The sequence below is a fragment of the Manacus vitellinus genome, unplaced genomic scaffold (assembly GCF_001715985.3).
Source record: "Manacus vitellinus isolate BGI_N305 unplaced genomic scaffold, ASM171598v3 scaffold_4_pilon, whole genome shotgun sequence".
NCBI lineage: Eukaryota > Metazoa > Chordata > Aves > Passeriformes > Pipridae > Manacus > Manacus vitellinus.
The window spans coordinates 7,390,110-7,412,367 of record NW_021940604.1 but is presented as its reverse complement, the minus strand read 5'-3'; the positions used below and the strand labels follow the sequence as shown (position 1 = coordinate 7,412,367).

The 22,258-nt window shown below is 40.0% G+C and overlaps 1 protein-coding gene across 1 annotated transcript; it reads left to right on the top strand.

The window, feature by feature from the left end:
* The first annotated feature begins 83 nt into the window (after positions 1 to 83).
* Positions 84 to 22,181, top strand: PEX3 (peroxisomal biogenesis factor 3). Its single transcript, XM_018078097.2, is given in 13 exon segments — positions 84 to 131; positions 133 to 157; positions 8,172 to 8,303; positions 9,652 to 9,733; positions 14,564 to 14,607; positions 15,745 to 15,869; positions 17,202 to 17,268; positions 17,368 to 17,422; positions 17,685 to 17,841; positions 18,748 to 18,818; positions 19,660 to 19,782; positions 20,935 to 21,031; positions 21,381 to 22,181. Coding segments are annotated over 13 exon segments (1,110 nt in total). The 3' UTR covers positions 21,465 to 22,181.
* The last annotated feature ends 77 nt before the right edge of the window (positions 22,182 to 22,258 follow it).

The following is a 22,258-nucleotide window of genomic DNA, read 5'->3' as shown; positions in this document are numbered from 1 at the left end:
GGCACCGCAGGCGGTGCCGCTGCCGCCACCGCCCCCTTCCGCGCGCCGCGGGAGCCGACGGGCGGCCGGGCCGGGCGCGCAGGATGCTCCGGTCCCTCTGTAGTTTCCTGAAGCGGCACAAGAAGAAATGCCCTCGTCCTCGGCACCTTCCTCGGCGGTGAGTGCCCGGCAGCCGGGCCGAGGGGCGGCGGCGATTAATGCGTGCGGGGGGGAGGCGGGTGCGGGGCTGGCCTTGGGGCGTGGGGCCTCCCCGCTGAGCGCTCCCGGATCCCGCCGGGGAGGCCCACTCGGAGCCTGCGCTGGGCCCGGCGAGCCCCCCGTGGCCAGGCGGGTTCCCCGCTGGCTGGAAAGGCTCTGTGTCCCCGGGCCACGGGAGCAGGGAGCTCCGGGGGGCGCTGTGACACAGAAACGCTCCCACCGACAGCCGTGGGGAGAGCCCAGGGGGGAGCAGGACTTTCCCACCAGGTAGAGAGGAGAATCAGCACGTCATCACTTAAGCCCCAAAAGACGGGGCTCGGGCTGCCTGGGCGCTCTTACGGCGGGTGATCGCTTACTGTGTTACTTGTGCTTTTAGGATGAAGGCTGAAAGCCTCAACTTTCATATGTGACTTGTGCGTTGAGATGAATTGTTAAAATGTCACAGATTCACAGAATCGATTAGGTTGGAAAAGACCTCTTGACACCACCATGTCAACTAGACCATGGCACTCAGTGCCATATCCAGTCTTTCCTTAAACACCTCCAGTGACAGTGACTCCACCACCTCCCTGGGCAGGCCGTTCCGATGTCTAACCACTCTTTCTGTGAAGAAATTCCTCCTAGTGTCTAACCTAGACCTCCCCGGCACAGCTCATGACCATGTCCTCTTGTCTTATTGCTGGTTGCTTGGGAGAAGAGGCCGATTCCCATCTGGCTACAACCTCCTTTCAGGTAGTTGTAGAGAGTGATAAGGTCTTCCCTGAGCCTCCTCTTCTTAGGCTAAACAACCCCAGCTCCCTCAACTGCTCCTTGTGGAACATACACTCCAAACCCTTCATCAACTTTGTTGCCCCTCTCTGGACAAGTGTAGACTGGCTGCAAACACAAAACTTTCATGGAGAGGATTTGTGTTAATTTTTCAAGCAGTTTCTTCTCCCTTAAGGCTTTTGTCTAACCCATAGTGTCGTCCTGATCTAGTAAGCTTCACCTTTCCTTGGAGTTATTATGGGATTGGTTTTAGTTGGATTTAAAAGAGCACATTGGGTCTTTCTGTTAATGATAAAGTGCATAGCTGTACAGCTGGAGATTAGATGCTTCTCAAAAGGTACAGCCATGTCTTCGCTCACTCAGTCATCAGATGTACTTGTATCTGACATAAATGACACAGAATTACATTTTACAGAGATGCTAAGGAAAGTTTGTGTTTGTTTATACCCACTAGAACTTGCCTGAACAGTTAAATATTCTGAGAGCTGTGGGGTTTTTGTAATATGTTTTGTCATATATTCAGGTGATGTCTGGCTTGCCTTGGTTCTTGTGTCCTCTGCATCCTTTCATCATTAATTCCTTCTGTGTTTTTCCAAAGACTGCCAATTAATACATGATAATAGGTTAGATGATAATAGGTTAGATGATGGTTACTACAGTACTGGTCAGACTGCTTCTCCAGTTCACCTCATCACCTGTAGGTTTTGTGACTCCTCAAGTGCAGCACAGTGTCATGTTTACCACTGCACTTACAGCCCACCATGTTAGTAAACAGATTTACTTAAATACACCCGGCTGTAACCCAAAACCTGTTCCCCCTGTCTTTAACTGTCTGCGTGAGAGTGGTGGGTGGACAAATGGGAGTAGTAAAAACATCAGTTGTCCCAGTTTCAATTAGTAAACGTGGATTAATGTCCAAGGGGTAAAGCAGGTATCGGGGAGCTTGTGGCTCTTAGTAGTCCTGAAAATAGTAGCCTGAAATCCTAAATTCCTCCTGTATAAACAGCCTTCTGCCAGCCTGCAAAACAACCTAAAATCCCTGAATTTGCAGCTTTTTCCTAATGTTTGGTGTTGTTTATGTACAGTTCAGTGTCACTTTCACTAAAGTGCTGCTGATTGAAGTGCACTTAAAAAATAATAATAATCATGGACTAAAATAAAGTCACTTAAAGAATGACCAATCCATAAACCCCCAAGATGCTCCTCCCCTAACAAGCATTTCAGCTTCTGACTGAAAATAATGAACTATGCTGTCATTTTCTGCAGCATGGATCAAGTACCTATTTCCTCAGGCCATGTAGTATTTGAGGACTCTGTAGAGAATTGCTTTTCTTGTATTTGAGACTGAAGTAAATCGGGGCTTCTGCAAGCAGGTGAACATCATTAGCTGCCAGCAGCTGCAACTTGCACCATGGTATATTAAAGGCATCCTGGGAGATGGAGTGATGTCCTGTGGAGTGCTGCGTTACAGTTGCTCAGCAGCTGAATCTAGAGTGCTTTGGCCACCTACCTATTAGTTATGGATCAGACCTTAAAATAACTCCAGGAGCTATGGTAATGTCACCACCAATAGTCAGAACTCTGAGATCTGCAGTGGACTCTCCTCCAGAAAATATTGCCAAATCTTGAAAGGTAGAATGCAACTTTACATGCTGCTTTGACTTGAGGACAGAATACTGGCAAGTGGCTCACTGGTTTAAGAAAAGCATCCAGATCTGCTGATTTAATACCAGAGCCTGGAATCTACAGCTGTCTGGTGTTTGGGTTTTTTTGAGAGCTGCAAGGTGCATTATCTGGGAAGGAGGATGTAACAAGGAAAATGGGACATCAGAAGATTTAATGATTTTAAGTCCTTAGCTGGCACAGGGTCAGAGATTAATGTGAATATTTAATGATTCATTGGACACTACAGCAGTCTCTGTTATTACTGATACAGGGTTGTATCAGTGTTGTATTACTGAAGCATTGTTGCACCAAAGTCTGAGTTGTTTGGAAGCTTTTCCTCTTTTTACCGAGGTGAATTCCTTATGTGTTATCAGTGGCTGTCATTCTTAGTGTAATCCCAACACAACAACTACAACTGTCAATCCCAACACTACAACAGATTTTTCTGCTTATGAAGATGCAAACCTCACAAAATAAGAGCTCAAATTGAGGGGAAAAGCAACTGAAAAATAGGTGTAACTTTTCCTTCATCATAGAGTGGGGTTGAAAAGACCTCAACTTAGCAAAGACTCTGTACAAACCCTTTCTTCAGAAGTTCTTCTTTTAACAATATAAAATAAATTGCACACTAAAAAGACTTTTATCTCTTCAGTCAAGCGAAATCTAGTGGTCTGGGATCAAACCCACTAGAAATATGTAAAGTAGAGAGTGAGTGAGCTAGCATGATGGAGCCGCAAGGACACATTCGTTACAGTAGTTCTTGTTGGATGGGTAGGTTAAAGTAGTTCTTATCTTGGTGCTCAGAATTCAAGGTAGATTTCAGTGGATATTACAAAACGATTCACCATTGAAATTCTATTGCTGTAGTAGAAGAACAAGTTCAGGGTGTGTCTGCAACGTATGGTTCAGATTTCAGTGGTGAATTAATTATCGCTGAATTTCATGTGTTGCAACCTTTGGGTTGCAGAAAGAGCATTTCAGTTCAGAAGTCTGTCTGCTTAGCAGAGAAAGTTGGCTTGGTTTGTGAGTGAGTACAGGGGCATTAAATATGTTTTGGTGGGACTCAGTGCTGCCAAGAGAATAAAGCTTTAGTGTCTGCATATTTTAAAGATGGTTTTCAACCATAAGGGGACAGTTGTATGTCAGTTGATTCACAGCTTCCTTGAACATAAGGATAAACCACAACTTATGGAGCTGTTCGTGTCCTGGAAGGATGCAGGGTTACATATATCAGCACAATTTCTACATAATAAAATTCTTAAAACTGAAAATTTCCCCTTTTTTTTTTTCTGAGGTAAATATGGTGGTGAGGGCAAAGGTTACATAGGGTTGTAAATAGGTTTCCTGAACATTCGATGCCTCCTGGTTACCTTCCCACCCTTCTGCTGTGAAGAAAGGAAAGGGCTGAGGGGGAGGGAAGTCATAACTTAGGTGATGTGAGAAATATCTTTGAGGCTACTAGCAGAAACATGTAAGAACCTGCAGATTTTGTAAACTACTTGCGTTACTTACATTTAGATGGGAAGAGACTATATAGTGCTACAGCCAGAGAGGGCTACAGAGACAAATTAGGCCACGTTTATCTAAGTGTTGCTTCCACAGGGTATAGGTACTGTAGACCCCAGGGTACTCCCAGTGTTGTAGGACAGTGTTGTGGTTTAACCCCAGCTGGCAACTAAAGCACCACAGAGCCACTTGCTCACCCCCTCCGCAACCTTCCCAGTGGGATGAGGGAGAGAATCAGAGCTGACCGATGCCCAGCAGTCCCTGGGCAGTGCCTTCCCCCTTAGCCTTCCCCTTGTTTTATTGCTGAACAGGACATCCTGTGATGTAGGGTATCCCTTTGGTCTGCTAGGATCAGTTGTGTCCCTCCCAACTCCTTGTGCACCCCCAGCCTGCGCCCTCGTGGGGTGGTGTGAGAGGCAGAAAAGGCCTTGGCACTGTGGAAGCACTACTCATCAATAAGGGAAACGTTCTCTATTATCAACAGTGTTCCCAGCACAAATCCAAAACACAGCCCTGTACCAGCTGCTACGGGGAAAATTAATTCCATCCTAATCAAATCCAACACAAACAGCCAGTACAAATGTAAATAAATTTCACTTTGTAGATCAGTTTTAAAGCAGTATAAATTGTAGTTTGAGATCCTTACTGAGGTTCCTGTACTTAACATCAGGTGATATAATCCTAGTTTGTACCACTCATCTGTTTCTGAACTCTCCAAATTAGAAGCATTGGGACTATAGTCTTTTGTGTAGTTCCCATTTTGATGAAGGTAGAAAACGGTTTACGGAGGAATGATCTTTGGGCGGTCTTGTTATTTCTGAATTTTCTTAATTCCTGGTTTTGTATGAAACATATGGGTAAGAGTCAATATGACATTCCATGTATACAACAATTTAGCTAATTATAAATCTTGTTGCTGCCACTTTTTGCAGACCTCCTATCCCATACCAAGAGGTAAAACCAAGTTATGTTAGCTGTTGTAAAAAGTTGGTGTTCGCTTTGCTTGTTTATAACAAGAGAGACTTTCAAAATGTCAGTTTAGTTTCTGACAGGTTTGTTAGCTGATTTGACATTATGGCAGTTCTTGGGATGGGGCTTTCTCTGGTCCTGCTTCCAACTCCAGGTGATGATGTTTTCATGTGATGTGTTCATTCTGGACTTCTTAGAAGTCTGTGTTATTTTGTTATTTTCAAGTCTTCTAAATAATTGCTGCATGTATGAACATAGATGCAAATGGTTGTTTTAAAATAAATTGTGAACAAACATGAGACCAACGGCCAGGTTGGCAGCTTCTTGAAATATCCCGTAAGTCAGAGATTTGCAGAGGCTCCACTGCTGTTTTCAGGCAGGAGTGACTAGTGGGCAGAAGGTCGTTGTCATAACTGAGACTTGAATTTCCCAAGTGAGGTGCTGTGTCCTCCAGGCAACTTAGAGGCACCTACAAGCCATGCAGGTAACAGAGTCTGTCAGTCTGCTGCTGCTGACCAAACTCCAAACTTATTATTGTTTGTTGGTTTTGCTTCAGCTGTGTGCATGGTGCAACTTTTACCTTGGTTAACCTCTAATGCATTGCATTCCCAACGATGAGGATGATACCAGATAAGGAACATCTGTTAGCAGTGGGTTAAAGTTATGGTTTAGTTCAGGGGAGGGAGGGAGAAATAAGATGATTAGTAGCTGGTGTTGCATTGTTTTAGACAAGTGTTTTTTTCTTGAAACTCCTTTAAACCTGGATGACTGTTACTGCAACTTTGTACCCTCATGAGTCACAGCAGTTCTTAGTACAGAGTAGTCACTCAGCTTTAACAATCAAGTATTAAGAAATTAGCTGTCTAAATCTTAAAGCTACTGCTCCAGCATATCACTCAAGGGTATGCATATGATTCTTCTTGAACTGTTTGCATGTCTACCTATGTCCTGTCTATATTCAAGAAGGGTCTTTTTTTATACTTCTGACTTTTCTGCCACAAAACCTGGAGGTAAAAGGATTTGTTTTGGGGTGGGAGAAAGTAAGCAAAAGTAGTCATTTAGACAGATGACTCTGTGTTAATGTAATGTGAAAAATGTGGTGGGGTAAAATGATTGGAAAAATCGTGTGTTCAAAAATCATTTGCTAATGCTAAAAAATTGTTTCTATTTCAGTATGTTAGCTGAAAAAAAATCAGTACCCTGGCAGTTGTGTTCTAAATAGATATTTTTGGCAGGATCTGGTAATTTTTTAGAGAAAAATAATGTGATTATTATTTATGAAGTCTCATATTGGTTAACAGTTTACTGGTCAAATAGCATTTTTTGTAAATGGACCCATAATATTAAAGTTTGCATCTGATGGAGTGAATATCCCACATGACAAATGGTTAGTCTGCCTAAACACTGAAGCAAGAGAGAGACTTATCAATTTCTATTTTATGAGGCTTTTGGTAAATAAATGTAAATGACTGTGGTTGTTCTAAACTGGTCTGGCTTGTAATTTCCTATTAGGAAACATAATGCCAGTATGAGTAGCTGGATTTTTTTGCAACCATGAACATTGAAGGACAAAGTTGAAAAGCCTTTTGAAATACTGATGGTAGTTTTGGAGAACATTTTGAAAGGTTTTGATGACCTAAAAAATGTAGCTGAATTCAAAATCTTGGGGAGTTTGGGCTTGGGTGGTTTTGTTTTTGGTTTTTTGTTTGTTTGTTTGTTTTTTGTTTTTTTTATTATTATTATTTTTTAGGTTTTGTAGATTTGGTTTATAAAATTAATTTTGAACCTTTTAGTATTCAACTGTTTGAATGTTCAAATATTAACTTCTAAATGTGAAAATTGAAGAAAACTTTGTGACTGTGTGTTTAGAAAGTACTTTGTGGAAAAAAATAAGTAAAGACTGGATTTGTTATTCAAGTTTCTTCTGTGTATCATTACTGACCTGACAGATTTGGAGCTGACTCTCTGTAGTGGAGTTTCAGTACTTAAGAGAATTGCTATAAAGCAGACAGAAGATGATCAACTTGTACAATAGTCTTTTCTGCTTGTGTTGGTTCCTCCCTTATCTCTGTCCCCCCTCCAATTCTCTCATGAGAGACCATGGGAAGCGCTTTTTACTCCTAAATAGGTAACTGCTGCTGTCAGCGCATACAGGAGGCAGCAGATGAATTGGATACACAGAAGGTGTTGTAAGAAGCCCCAGGTGGAGGTCAGAAATCAATGCAAAGCAGCTTACAGTGGGCAAAGGTGATGAGGATAAGCCTGGGAGATGTAGTTGTATCTTGAGAAATGGCTTGGAAAGTGGGGCAAAGATGAGGAAGGATGAGAAGAGGGCTGTGGGCAGCCTGGACAGATCTCCAAACCTCTGGTGGTGTGGGACAAGTAGTTGGGGAAAACTTCAAGGGGATGTATGTTGGGAGAGGAAATAATGTAGAGTGAAAATTTTTGGTTGGTCTTTGTGGAAGTGGAGATTTATAGTGAAAGTGCTAAGGGATGGTCAGGTCCTCAAGAGTGAAGTTGGAAACTAGGAACTTGGTAAAAAAGAAGAGCAACAGTCAGGCCCCATTGGAGCTAAGGTGCTTCCTATGGAAGTTTCAGGACCAAATGAAGGAAGTGTTGGTCTGTAGCATTTTTCTCCTATGTGATTCTTAAGAGTTGAGTTTTATCTCTCCCTCGTGGTAATTTTTAATCTCCAGACCTATGCATTCTTGTTTTTTCCTCTATTCTTTTTTTGTTACCCTACATTTCTTTTTTCTTTTTTGTTTCAGTCTCTTCAGTATAGTTGTTCACGTTGCAATAGTACCAGAAACGTCTTCTGTGAATGGCAAGATATCTCTTCTTGGCAAAGTTTCTTATACTACTTCAAGTCTTTACCCCTGAAATTTTAATTAATTTTGAAAACATTATTTCTGATATTACTTTGTCGATCATTATTAAAATACCCAAGACCCACATATCCAAAAAACCCCCACTATGCACTCTTATGGTTTAAAATCAAAGAAAAGGGCTGAAGGGACCTTTCTCACCTTTTAAAAGCACCTTTTAATATGAGTATTTCTCTGTAGGAGTCTATTTACTGGGAAAATATGGGCAGAAGAAAATCAGAGAAATCCAAGAACGAGAGGCAGCTGAATACATTGCCCAAGCACGAAGGCAATATCATTTTGAAAGTAATCAGAGGACATGCAATATGACAGGTAAGAAAAGGAAATAGCTGCTGTTCTTGATAGGTAGGATTACTTGGGGGTACATACTACATATTGTCAGGATAGAAGAAAAATAGAAATGTAGGTGAATTCAAAATCTTCAGTAGTGCTGCATAAATAGAGTTGTTTTGCATAATAAAAAAACTCTGAAGAACAGAGGATTGAAGGGGTTTTGGGGGACATCTGAACCCTTATCCATCTCTAATCATACAAGTGTACATGCAGGTTACAATTTTTTTTCATGTCAAGATCCTTTTTCCTTAAACTGCATGTGGTACATGAAACAACATCCAGATTCAAACAATACTGAATTTACAGCAGGATGATTGTATTCATTATAGCACATTGTTATAGCACGTTATAGCTGCATGGAGAACTTGTGGGTAAATGTTATTTACAAATAAGAGGCACATCAGCCCATTAGTTTCCTACACAGTTAAAAGGTACCTGACTAGGTGGGGAGCAAAAAACAAAAGTATTTTTCTTACAGCACCAGTCTTAAAATTTTTGGAGAGGAGATGGCAGAGTGGAGTTTAGCAAGGTCCTTGTCGTTCTTGTATGTGCAGGCTATTTTTATAAAACAAATTGGACAGCATTTTCTTTTTCTGTTGAAATTTTTAATGGCTTCTTGGGTGGCTGTAAGTGCTTTCTGTGCACTTTGTTTACCCTGACCAGTTGGTATTTCATTTTCATCTTTTCTGATTTGTACTGCTGGGATTGATTTTGCTGCAAGAGCTAAGTTTTTCTATGCCCTTCTTTGTGCGAAATATCTTCTCTCTGGCAGCATACATTCCTGACGAGATGTTTCATACTTTGTTCTTAGTGTCTATTAGGTTTTCTGTTTCCTGTTCCCATCATATAACAGCAGATCGGACATTGTTCTGAAAGTAAAGGATTTCTTTCACATCAGGTTTCTTTCATTTGAAACATACCTTTCTCTGGTTCTCTTGTTGGAAAAAAACAAACCTCAGATACTTTTCTTCTCGCTTGGAGAAATGCAGCAGTGTAGATTTTCACCAGATTTTCTTTTGGGGAGTTGGAGGCAGGATGATGTATATGTAGGATGTGAGTGGACATTTGCAGCTAGAGCCAATAGAAACGTGTAGTGACAATAAGGGCAGCATTGTCCCCGAGCTCGTAAGAGGCACACAGGTTATTGCACCTCTGAGTATTCCCAGGGTTTCCTATTTTGCTTGTCCTCCCAGCTTTGCCTGTTGAGCAATGGGACATACATTGTATAGCACCTATTGAGTGTGAGGTAGGGATAGGTTTATGATGTTTGGAGTTTTTTTATGTTGATGGGTTTTGTTTGTTTGCTTTTTTTTTCTTTTAACAACAGTACTGTCAATGCTTCCAACATTGAGGGATGCCTTAATGCATCAGTTAAATTCTGAGAGTCTCACATCTCTTCTTAAAAACAGGTAAGACTATTTTAATTGTGTTAAACTGCATTTGTTTTGATCACAAGTTTTTGTCAAATTATATTATGTAGAGAGCATGCAGGATTTTGGTTCTCTGCCCCTGAAATCACTAGTCTTAAAGTCTTTCACTGTGTAAATATTCTACCTCGTGTTAGATGTGTTTTGATAGGTGTGGCTGGCGTTTTGCAAACATTACAAGAATTTATTCTTCCTTTAAGATGTTGCAGTGAGAGGCATGTTTTTTGTTGGAATGCTTTTAAGATACATAGGTAAAAGTACTTAGAGGATCTAGTCTTCTCTTGAACAGGACAGGATATCTTGAGTGAGTTGTCAATGTTGTGTTTGTAAAGATGTTTTTGTAATCTTATCAAGTTCAGAAGTGAGTAGAAGTGGAAAGTATCCAAGATGAGATTGGAAATGGATGTAAGCAAAGAGAAGTAATTTTCTTCCCTCCTTTTTTTTTTTTTGAAGTAGAACAAATAGGGGCACGTCATACATTAAGAGAAATGCTGCCCTGTCAGAAAAAAACCCCTGGATTTCCTTATTGCTGCAGGAATAAATTGCCTGTTTTTAAATACACAAAGGGCATAATAGCATACCTTAAACGTAAACTGCTTGTCATCTGGCACAGAGTAAAAGTGTTATGTAGGCAGTTAACACAGGGCTTCTGACTCACTCGAGACTGTCTTTCTAGTTTACCTTCCACTAGTTTATTTATGTAACTATAACTTCAGCTGTCCAGCATTTAATAGGTTACCAATTCAATCATTTTTTTCAGTCAAAAAACTTCCACAACAGGGCAACAGAATGTGATATTTAAAGGGGGAATTGCAGCCTGAACGATGTTTTTATAATAAATTATCTGAGAATTTGGAACTGTAATTGAATATTATTTACCCCAAACAAGAAATTAGGAAAAATTAATTTTAATGGAATAAATGTGTTTATCATAATAAGAGTCTTACTCAAGAAAAAAATTAGACTGAATGAACAAAAGAGCTTGTGGATCACCAGATATGTCATCTGGACTGTGCAGCAAAATAGTTTACAACAGTTTGTAATCCTTTATTCAGTGGTGAAGAAATATAATGCCTTAGTTTGTTCTCTGTAGCAAGCATTCTTTTATCAAAATATACCTAGTTTCTCTAACTTGTTTGACTAGCTGAAGCAGTTTATGGGTACATTGACACACCTCTGAATTCCACCAATCCCAGTGAAAAGAGATATTAGACTTTTTTGTTATGCATTTTTGAAAACAAATATTTTTTTAAATGCTGGTTACATGAAATATTCTGTAAGCATGGATGTTCATTTAGAGTGCATCTTAGAGTGGAGTTTGTTTCTCAATGCTTCCAATTTTGACTTACACTTCTAGTTTTAACTAGATGCTTGAACTTCCCTATGAAAACATAGGGAAGGGGTTGGGAAGGCACAGATGGTGGAATCAGCCAGCAAGGCTCACTCCACTTTGAAGTGATTCTTTGAAGAAGCTCTGCATTCTTATGCTATGCATGGAGGTATAGATTTCTTCTTTCCACTTCCATTTGAGAAGCTCAATCAAATGGCTCCAGAGCTCTGAGTGCCATTGTTGTTGAATATACAAAAGAGCAGATATGGAGATTTACCTGTCTTAATGTCCCTGAAGATGTGTTATTTTTCTCACTGTCGTGGTTTTACTCAGGCCTAATTTTTCAAACCCCCACAAAATTGCAAAAAGGCGAGAGGTTTTACACAGGCAAAACAGACTCGACATGAGGGAATAATAATAAAATTTATTGCTAACAGAATAGAAACTAAAGAGTAATATATACAACAATTCTAACTAGTTTCTCCTATGGTGACAAACCACCCCTCCTTCCCCCATATCAGTCCAGGAGGAGAAGAAGTCTCTTCTTCACTCTCAGGGCTACAGTTAAAGTCTCTCTTCCAATCAGGGTGTGGGGGTTCTCTCTCTGCACCCCACACCGGTCTTCCATGGGCTGCAGGTGGGGTTACAGGGAATTAAAACTCTTGAGTCTTCTTCCTTGCTATGTGTGGGGTCCCTCCCTGGGGAAGCAAGCTCTCAGGGGATCCCTCTCCAAGGGGTCCACCCTTCCTCCCCGGGTCACACGTTTCCTGGGGTTCAGCTCAGTCCTACCCCAAGAATGTTCCAGTGTAGCTTTTCTCTCTCCCCGTTGCAAGTTCTCTCCGCAGGGCATCCCCGCATATCTCGGTCTGGCTCCAGCTGGCCGCTGGTACTGTCTGGGCCACTCTAGGCCCGCTCTGCTCTCTTCCGTGCGTTGCTTCTGCTTCGGATCTGCTCTGCTCCTCAGCAGGGCCTCTCTGCTCGCTCCGAGCTGCTGCAGCTGCCACCGCTTTTTCGCAAGGCCTGGCCAACCTGCTTGCCGTGCCTCCCCCCGCAGAGGGGGGTGAAGGCAGTGAGGCTGGCCGGGAAACTCCTGGAGGAGTTTCTCTCTTGCTCTCTGGCTGCTGCATATTCCGACCAGGGGCCCAGCTCGGCCCGGCCGCTCCAATGCTGTGCCGGGCCACCGCTGCCACTCTGGCGTCCTCTGCCACCCCCACTCGCAGTGGGGGAAACCCCCCAGCCCTTGACCACAGCACCTGCTCCAGTTCTAACACCATGCCGGGCCCCCCGCGGTCCCAGCCAGGGCCTGCCCCCCACAGGGCCCGCCAGCCCCTCTCCACCTCGTGGCTCTAATTCCTACTGCACAATAAGTGCTTCTCTTCTGGCCCTATTAAATATGGAATTCGTAGAGGCGTTACTGCAGCTTTCGGTTGGCTGTCTGCATCAGAAACCCACCTGGAGCTACTCATCTTTCAGCTCCAGGGGGACAAGACTAGTCAAACCACGACACTCACATAATCTGTGTCGTGGCTTAACATGTTATGGATTTATGTTATCCTATGTTACAGATCACGTTATGGCTCAGGTAATCTCCTTTAACTTAAAATCCATATTATATAAATTTGGGTGGCCAGTGGTAGACTGGGGGTGTAAGCAGGCTGAAGTCTCCAGTCTTCCAGAGAAACTTCTAAAGAGGGAGCAGCACCCAAGACTACAGATGTTCCTGCTCTGTCTGGCCTCCTCTTTTTAAAGCCATGTAACTGAAAGAGATGAGGTGAAGTGCCAGCTGCTGTAGCCTTGCACATGTTGCATATCTCCCACCTATCGGCACTTAGCTTTATTCCAAACCTCTGTTTTTTGTTTGCATTGCTTTTTGTTTCTGTAGCAAGCAGTAGCTTTCCAAATCAATGAATGTGAAACGAAAGTTTAGTTTTGAGTAGTAGCTGAGTCTTAGTAAATTGCAGGAGATGAAGACCAAAAAATTTATTTCCACTGTCAGGCTTAATGCTTGCAGACTTAAACTGTTACCAGGCTGCTGCCTTATGTTGTGAGGAGAAACTCTGTAAGCATGAGCTCTAAAAAAATGTTTTGATGTAATAGGTGCAAATATAGTTGGCTGATGTTGATATATTGGCTTCTCTTTATCTCTTCAGTTGGCGTGAAAAACTTACCCCTCATAAGTAACAGATATGGCTTTAAGCCCTGTTATGTATTTTATCTATAGAAATATTCTTGTATTTTTTTAACAGTCCTTCCTTTGTTTTGCTTTAGAATAGCTTAAAAAATTTGCATATAATAGCTTGCAAAAAGAGAAGCGTGTAAATTGTTTTTTATGTGCCATGGATCATTGTGTCTCTTCCAGCTATCGTTTATATAACCTGTCTATTATTTGGAGTTGTAGACTTAATAGTTTATTATACCAGTTCACCTGCATTATTTGATAGCAGTGAAATTAAAAATACATTGTTTATGTAAGTGATATAAGGGTCGAACTGATGCCAGAGTGCAGATGTTGTGCCTGTAAAGAGAAATGATTTCTGGCGAAAAGCGTATTTCTTTTTGTAAACTAGGTTACTGTAAAGTCTAGGTTAATTTGAACTCTCAGTCCTAAATATTTAAATGGTAATTCTGATGCTAAGAAATTATCAAATGTTTCCCTAAGTGACTTTTACAATATATATCTTCCACAATAGATACACAGTAACCATTCTTTACTGACAGTGCTTAACGGGTGAGAATGGCTGATGAAAGTTTTGGATGATTAGCTGGCTCTTATCCCTGCCACTGCTGCTTGCTAAGATTACCTCTGGATAGTAGTTACAAATATGATGTGTACCTTAGGCAGTTCAGGTGTGTCTGTGCAATCTACAGTCTTGCTATTTTGACTGCAGAATATATGAAATTTTAGGTATTGGTCAGGTCAAAAAGTGAACCTCAACCAAAGAAAAGAGATTAGCATACGTTTGTGTGGGTGGCGCAAGATTTTTTTTCCACGGATGGTCATGATCTCTTTGTTTTTTGATGATCAAATATAAACTTTAAACCCACGCCAGGCAATGGTAAATCTCGCAAGAAAGTAGGGTGATCCTGCACTTATTATGCACAGGCAGATAGAGGAAGCCCTGCTGAACTGTGTTTGCTTTAAATATATAGAAAATCAAGGCCCCAGAAAAGACCACTTTGTGCCATCAGTGGGCTTTTTCTGATTGCTTATTGTAGTAGTTCAGAATTGATCATATAAGTGTGTAATTGACATGACTAAATGCTACATTTATACATTACATTTGGGATATCTTTTTTTGTGTGTTGTTTATATAGTGCCTTCTTGAATGAGGCAAATGGATATAGACCTGAATTTGATCTGAATAATTGTGGTAGCTAAATGAGCTTGCCTTAGAGCACTGTTATTTCATTTAGCATATTTATTAATTTCCAAGGAAAATATACTTCTTAGTGTTTAATATTTCCATTTATTTTTCCCACAGGCCAGCAAACAAGTTAGAAATATGGGAGGATTTAAAGATAATAAGTAAGTGGAAATGAGAGATTACATCTGCATAATTATTCAGCTTAAATTTAAAATGTCTTTCACACCATTTAAAAGGCACACTTTAAACTGGGTTGTTGTTTCAGTAGGTATGAAAACAGTGTAACATACTACATGGCAAACCTCCTCCCTGCCCCTCCTCCCAAAGGCTTCTCATGATGGAACTTTTCTTAGCCCCAAGGGAAGTTAGAAGCTTGGACACCAAGGTGAAGAATGTTATTGCCCTTCATGTTACTCTGCTCAAGAAAACTTTGTGAGACCTTTCTGTGTCATCACAGAAAAATCAAACTAGTTTTTCTGAAATTCTACGCTGAACCTAATGGAAAATGTTAATCAGAAATGTAGGCCAGCCCTTACATGGTCAGTGGTTTCCTCTTCTTGAGCCTGTTGGAGAGAACCACCATAGCAGTGGTCATGAACCTTTTGGTTCATCTTTTTTTTTATTGTCTGATGGAAGCAGTGGAAGGGAAGGAAAAATAGTGGAGTCAGATAATTATGCTGTGAAATACCACAGCTTTTGGTTTTGTTTCTCCTTTTCACAAGGCCTTTACAGATCCTACAGATCCTACTTTTGATCTGACTCCTTTCTTTCTGTGTCTTTGCACTCATCCATATTTATTCATGTCACTTCTTCTGCACATCCTCCTAGCCTTCTGGCTGGTAGCTGATGTTTATTTTAATTTTCTTTCACTAGATCCTAGCTGCTCCTGCCTTAGGTAACTTATTCTCAAGCTGCTGTTGTGCCTTCTGTGTCTTAATTGCGTGATGAGGGCTACCATAGACTGTTTATTTCTAATGAATAAAAATCATTTGACAGTAAATATTTTTCTTCTGAAGCAAGTTGTATAATTTTTATTTTTCTCAAAATAACTTGAGTAGTGTGCAAAATTATATTAATACAGGACTTCAAATGGGATACTCTAAATGTAGCTCCAGCACATTAGACTCATGACCATATTGGGTATGTATTGTGAAAATATGTGTTATGACAACCAGTGAGAGAAATGTGACTGTGTATTTAAAAATCATCAGCACTTCTTGAGTCTTGGAGAGCATGCTCTCTCCTTGACTCACCCTTATTTCTTTGACCTTGAAGTTACTTTGTTTTCTCTTTTCAAGGTTTCACAAGGAGCATCGTAGCTGTGTATAGTACCTGTATGCTGGTAGTTCTCTTGCGAGTCCAGTTGAATATTATTGGTGGTTACATCTACCTGGATAATGCTGCACTCTGTAAAAATGGCACAGTAAGTTTCTTGGTTTGTTTCAAAGGTATAACTTCTAGGAAGTGAAAGGATTATTTGGTGAGAGATAAAAAGGGCATAGCTTAGGAGTATCAGAATGAAACTGAGAGTTCTTACAAGAGTGGGAAATGTGGAAGCATTACTGCAAGTAAGATATATTGATGTCTTTTTAATACCCTCTAAATTTGGATGATTTGGTGATGCTATTGCTTAACTGAATACTAGCCATATTGAAGAATGCTTTTTGTCTGCATTTCTCTTGCTTAATCATGTCTAAACACCAACATGACGTGGTTTCTTTGCTTTAATTTTTTTGTGGAACGGTAATACTATTTGAATGATCCAAGATATGTATGCAAATTTATATAAATGCTTAGGTATTTCTAGCACATATATTAATTCCCACAGTTTAATTTTTCTAGGATTAAAGAAAATAGATGTCTTTGAAATTTTGACTATTTTGTTTAACTCCAAAAGGCCATCTAAATGTCTGTTGGTGGGACCAAGCAAGGTAGAAGACTTGTTTTTTGTTTATGTAGGATATCTATCACTGCTCAATAAAAACAGATCGATCCCACAGTACGCAAGTACTCATTGTAGGGAGTGAGATCTGCAAATTGTTGGAGGGTTTGTCTAAAAATAATGGATACAAACTTTGATTAGTTCTCATATGCCCCCCTGTGATAGCTCCTGCTGAGAGTCAAGGAACAGCATGTCAAGGCAGGTCTGAGAAAACCTTTCATTAGGGAGGCCAGAGTTGACTAAGGTCATGCTTCATTTTGTAAAACTTGAAAAAGCTTTTTTAGAAGGGCAAGATGAGTTTGGACTGGAAATATGTTTCCTTTCTGTTATTTTTTTCAATACAGAAGTGGGTTGACAGGGCCAATCTGAGGCACTCCACTGGAGCAAATTGAGATCCTGTCTCTCAGTTACTGAAAGCTTCTTTTCTGTCAGATAAGCTTTTGTTAGGTTTCAGCATAAATAACATACTCCACCAGTTTTGATTTCTGGGATGGTGGAGGGTCTATTTGCACGTACAATGCAGGTTTTAAGAGACTTACCTGTATATAAATGAAAATGAAAGAGTTTTCTGTGCCACTGAAGATGGAAAAGAGATCTGTATGGGACTGAAGAAAATAATGCAAGAGGACTTATGAAAGATCCAGGGGTTGACAGCAGGAACAGTCAGAAGCTACAGTTGCACCAGAATGGGGGAATCCATCTGCTGCAGGGTATTATAAAGATTAAGGAAATTGATGGCAGCTGGTTTGAAATGATTTCTGCATTGTTCTCTATTGTTGACATGTTACAGAACTGTTGTTTTTTTCCCTACAGACACCATTAGCTCCCCCTGAAGTTCAGCAGCAATATTTATCGAGCATTCAGCACCTTTTAGGAGATGGTATGGTGCTTATTGTGAGCTAACTACACTTACAAAATTTTACTTTTTTCTAGACTTGAACAAATCATTAGAATAACTTTGACACTTTCTTCCTTCTAGGACTGACTGAGTTAATAACTATTGTTAAACAAGCTGTGCATAAAGTTTTTGGAAGGTAAGAGCCCATGTTTCTCTGTGGTTAGCTTTTAAGTTTTATTGTGATGACTGTTCCCAAAGCAATGAGTTTTATGAGAATAAATAAAAAAGGGGTTATATCGACTTTTTCAAAACCATGTTTTTATTATAGCAGACTGTGTGTGCCAGTGCAAACCAAGGCAGTAGACTGGGGTCCTGTTACTTCTGAACATGTTATTGGTAGGAAGAGAAAGAATCAATATTCATTTTGCAATCAACACTGTAGCCTTTTTCCTTTCCAGTATTTCCCTTAAGCACACCCTGTCTCTTCTGGACCTGGAACAGAAACTTAAAGATATCAGGAAAGTAGTGGAACATAAAGATTCAGATCAGATTGGATCTTACTCTCCCTTATGTCATTATCTGATGCCAGATGAAGAAAACCCCTTGGCTAGCCAGGTACTTGTTTCAGTTTCTTTCATCTACCTTTTTTTATTCTGCATTTTTGTTTCTTTTTGGAGGTGAGGGATGGGTGCGTAATAGTCCCCTAGTGTGCCACGGTGTCTGTGTCTTGATTTATGATGGAAGAGGCTCCACCATTTATTAAAGTGTCCTTATCTCTTTAATTTAGGCAAAGTTACATTTTCTTCGGATTTGACTGAAAACAAGTGACATCCTCAGAACATCAACTTTGTGCTCAGAAACACTGCCCAATTACTGCTTTTAGCCTGTGGCCGAAGTTGTGACACAGTGCAGCTTAACTGAGCCCTAAGCTACATTGTATAGCTTGCACTGCTGTACCGGCAAAGTTCATGGAGCATTGTAGCATCTTGGCTGATGCACAGGTTGATGCTGTGCTGCGGTCCTTTGTTGCTTTGGGCTGGAAAATGAACAGGAAGCCAAGAGAAGGGTGTATCTAATCGCAGCTGTAATACTAATTTCCTAAATTTTGTGAAGGTGTTTGTCTCCACCCTCACCACAGGTTGGAGAAAACTCACTCTTCACTTGGTTTTACACTCATGTAAAGATGAGACACGGGCTTCAGCGTGTGACTGCTGTACTTACCACTTTAGCTTAAGCTGATATGCTGGGTTTATTTCAATTTTGAAGGTCAAAAGTGGAAAAATGCCTTGCCCAATTAATCTGGTACTTTCTGCTAGTATTGTTTTTAGTTAAAAAAAAAAATCCTACAGTGACAATTTAAAACACAAATTATAAAGAATCCGATTTATGACAATATTTTCTTTTAGATTTGACTTGTACATCTTGACTTTATTCTGTGATACACAACTTTTTTATTTCTGCTCTTATCCTCATGGTTGCTGATTAAACTTACTAAACAGTGTCCGTCTTTGCTTTTTCTAGGCTTGTGGACTCACAGAAAGAGATATTGCTACAATTAAATTACTGAATGAAACTAGAGATATGCTAGAAAGGTATAGAGAAATAACTTGTATTCACATTAAACTCCTCACAACTATTGTTTATGTAAGACAATTACTTTCATATAAAAAGCTGTCAACTTTTCATTTGTGAAATGTGAGCGTTCTGCATTAAATTTTTATGGTCACTAATTGTAGGCTGGGATTTTCAAAAATCTGGGAACTCTGAAACTTATTTGTAAGAAATAATCCTGCCTTAATGAGATAAACCAGGATGTCCTTCCCAGTCAGATCTCTTATCTGTTCCTCACCTGTTCTGTAGTTGTGCAGGAACAGAAGAGTACTTCTTTTCTGCCAAAGCAGGATAAATTGAGAGTAATTTTATTTGGATTTACTTGATTTGATAAAGTGAACACCAGTATTGGCTTACTGGAATTTATTTTTAGTGCATGGTTTTGAGAGTGGTTGTATGTGTACTTTTACCAGAGAAAGCTATCAAAGTGAGGCTTCTAGAATAAACACAGGATATGAGGGAATTGAGACAAATGCTGAACTATTCTTTCCATTTAGCTGCTAGGGATCTGGGGCATTTTAAGGGTAAGTCCCTTCTATGTTATTACTTAGTAAGAAATAGAAGTGAGAAATGCTTTAGACTTAACTCCGTTTTAGGGTGGAGTCTGGGTTGTTGAAGGAGCTGGTCTTTGGTGAGGTGGCAATACTAATGGCATTTATCTGGGTTGGACATGCCCCCTTAGGGGAGGCACATCTGAGGCACTGAATACTTGCAAGGTTTTTTAGTTGCAAAACATAAAACCCAGGAGTCAATCCTGGGTTAATTATTATTATTATTGTTATTATTATTATCATCATCATCATTATTATTATTTATTTGCAGTCCGGACTTCAGTACGGTTTTGAGCACATGTTTAAACAGAGGATTCAGTCGACTGCTGGACAATATGGCAGAGTTTTTTAGACCTACTGAAAAGGACCTCTCTCAGAATGGCTCTGTAAATAGGTAAATATTTCCTTCTGTTGTGGTTCTCATGGCACTAGTGTTTTGCGTTCATAGTGAATTCCAGAAAGCCTATTGATTTTCCTGCCTTCTTGAAGTTCTCATGCTGGAAGTATTATTCTGCTTCTTGCTCTCCAAGAATCACTGCATTCTCCTTGTTTTGTTCAGGTAGACAGCTAGGAGGATTTCATGGGTGGAAAGAAACATGCAAGAGTATAGGTGAGGTATCTTTCCCACCATTACTTGCAGATCTAGAAGTAGAAATCAGATGACCTATGCCTTCCACTGTTTGCCTGAACACTGTACTGGCAGACTGGTGGTGATTACTGGCAGATGTGCTGCAGTACCTGCCTCCCTGTGAGGCCACGAGGAAGAGCCTTCCCCTGCAGCTCGCGAGCCCTGTGCGCCCCAGTCTCTGTCACTCTGGTTTTCAAGGAAGCTGGGTGGGCATTGCTGTGATCCTCCAAATACAGGGAGCCAAAGCATCCACAGAGCCCTAGGTTCTTTCCTGGTATGCTGATAAAATATAGCAACACTCGGGATTTTCTACATATTCCTAGAAGACAGCTTAAAAATAGCTTTTATTTCGAAGTTAGCTTTGGTTTTAAACAGTGAGGTGAGACTGTTACAAATTCAAAAGCTGAGTTCAAATCCTTGAAATATTGTTTCTCAAGTATTAAAACCTTGAATGTTTTATGTATGTTTATTTTAGTAACTGATGGCTTCCAGAGGGTCTTATTTTTATTTAAATATATACTATTTACATCACTTAAAATACCCCAAAGAGTGTAGTTTCGTTGTCTGTCTTAAGCCTGGTTTAGTTTGAAATAGTGTGAGACTGCAGACTGGCACTTCTATCACCTGTCTACATATGCACACATGTAAAGGTTCAGGCTAAACCATGATTTGCTTGCATGAGAAGGAAGGATGAAACGTTGTGTAATGGGAAGACCAACTGAAATTAGCTTTGGTACTCCTCTATATTAAATGAAAGGCTTGACAGGGAAAAAAACCCCCTTCATCTGTACGTTTTAGTTTGCAGTCTTGCAATTCTTACTTTTTAAGTAGTAATTACTTAGAATTCTAATAATCACAGTTTAGTGGTTTTACCAATGTCAGAGCAGTTCTAGGTCAATATTTTTTGTTTTTTTCTAGTCTTTCCAGTGTCAGTCTTCCTTTAGCCAAGATAATTCCAATAATAAATGGGCAGATCCATTCAGTATGCAGTGAAACGCCCAGTCACTTTGTTCAGGTAAGAATCTTCCTTATTTACAATATTCCAAGTAAAATTTCGAAATTAATGTTGTATATTTCTTTTTAATAAATTCATTCTTTTTACTTTCACTGGCTTATATCTTCCAGAAATATGCTGTTTTTCTAGAACCTCTTCCTTCTGTTGAACTGTGCAGATGCACAGACAGGTCTTTTAACTTGGTTCAACTTCCAGTTCTGCCCACAAACCTTTCTAAAGCACGAAATTTGAGTAATGTGTCTGTGGAGGCACCAGGTGTTTTTCTCATGATGAATTCTGTACTGCAGCAAAACCAGAATGGTGTTGGATGTGTTCAATTAAGCAAATTTATTTTTTACATTTCTTCCAGGACCTGTTGATGATGGAACAAATGAAAGATTTTGCTGCTAATGTTTATGAAGCTTTTAGTACCCCTCAGCAACTGGAGAAATGACTCGCACACTTCTAGGAATAGATGGTGTATTTATAACAAATCCCTTGCAACTACTGGTGAGACTTGGGTTAACTTTTTAATGGTGTAGGAGTGGCAGACCAGCAGAAAGAACACTCTGAGGAAAGTGGGAGTGAGCCCATATTTTTTCTAATAGAATTATGTTTCAAGCACCCATTAAAAGTATTCTTGTTGAAAGAATCATTGTATGTAAAGACTTTTCTATTAAAAAAGTCGTTAAATTCCTCTGTATTTAATTTGATTATTTTTATTGCATCTAAAATGCTTCTGGTGGCAGTATTACAGCAGGTTACTAAAAAACCCATTTGTTTGCCCTGGAGTGTGTAAGTTTTGAAAAGAACTAATGATAGTGATCTAAGAATAGCACAGACTAGGAGAATGAAGTAATGCTTTTTGCTTCTTCTCCCCTCAAATTTTTCTTTTTATAAAGGAAATTTATTTCACTTAACTTTACAAACATTATTCCAAAGTCTCTTGTTCTTCAGAAGGCCTTTGCCAACAGATGCACGTTCCTCTTGAATGAGCTGGGGGCATGCTCTCTGTTACTTAATACTAAAGGAATGTGGGTTTTTAGATGTTCTCTTGTTTATGCTGTTCAAACAGCTACACTGTACACATTACCTTGTAAATATTTTATCTTAATTTGTATTAATTTTGAGCCCAATTGTCTGTATTGTAATAAAATATTTTAATGTAAAATTTGTGCGTGTTTAAACATTACTAGCAGGAAAGGGAATAACCAAATTTGGCACACCACTCAAAATTCTGACATAGTT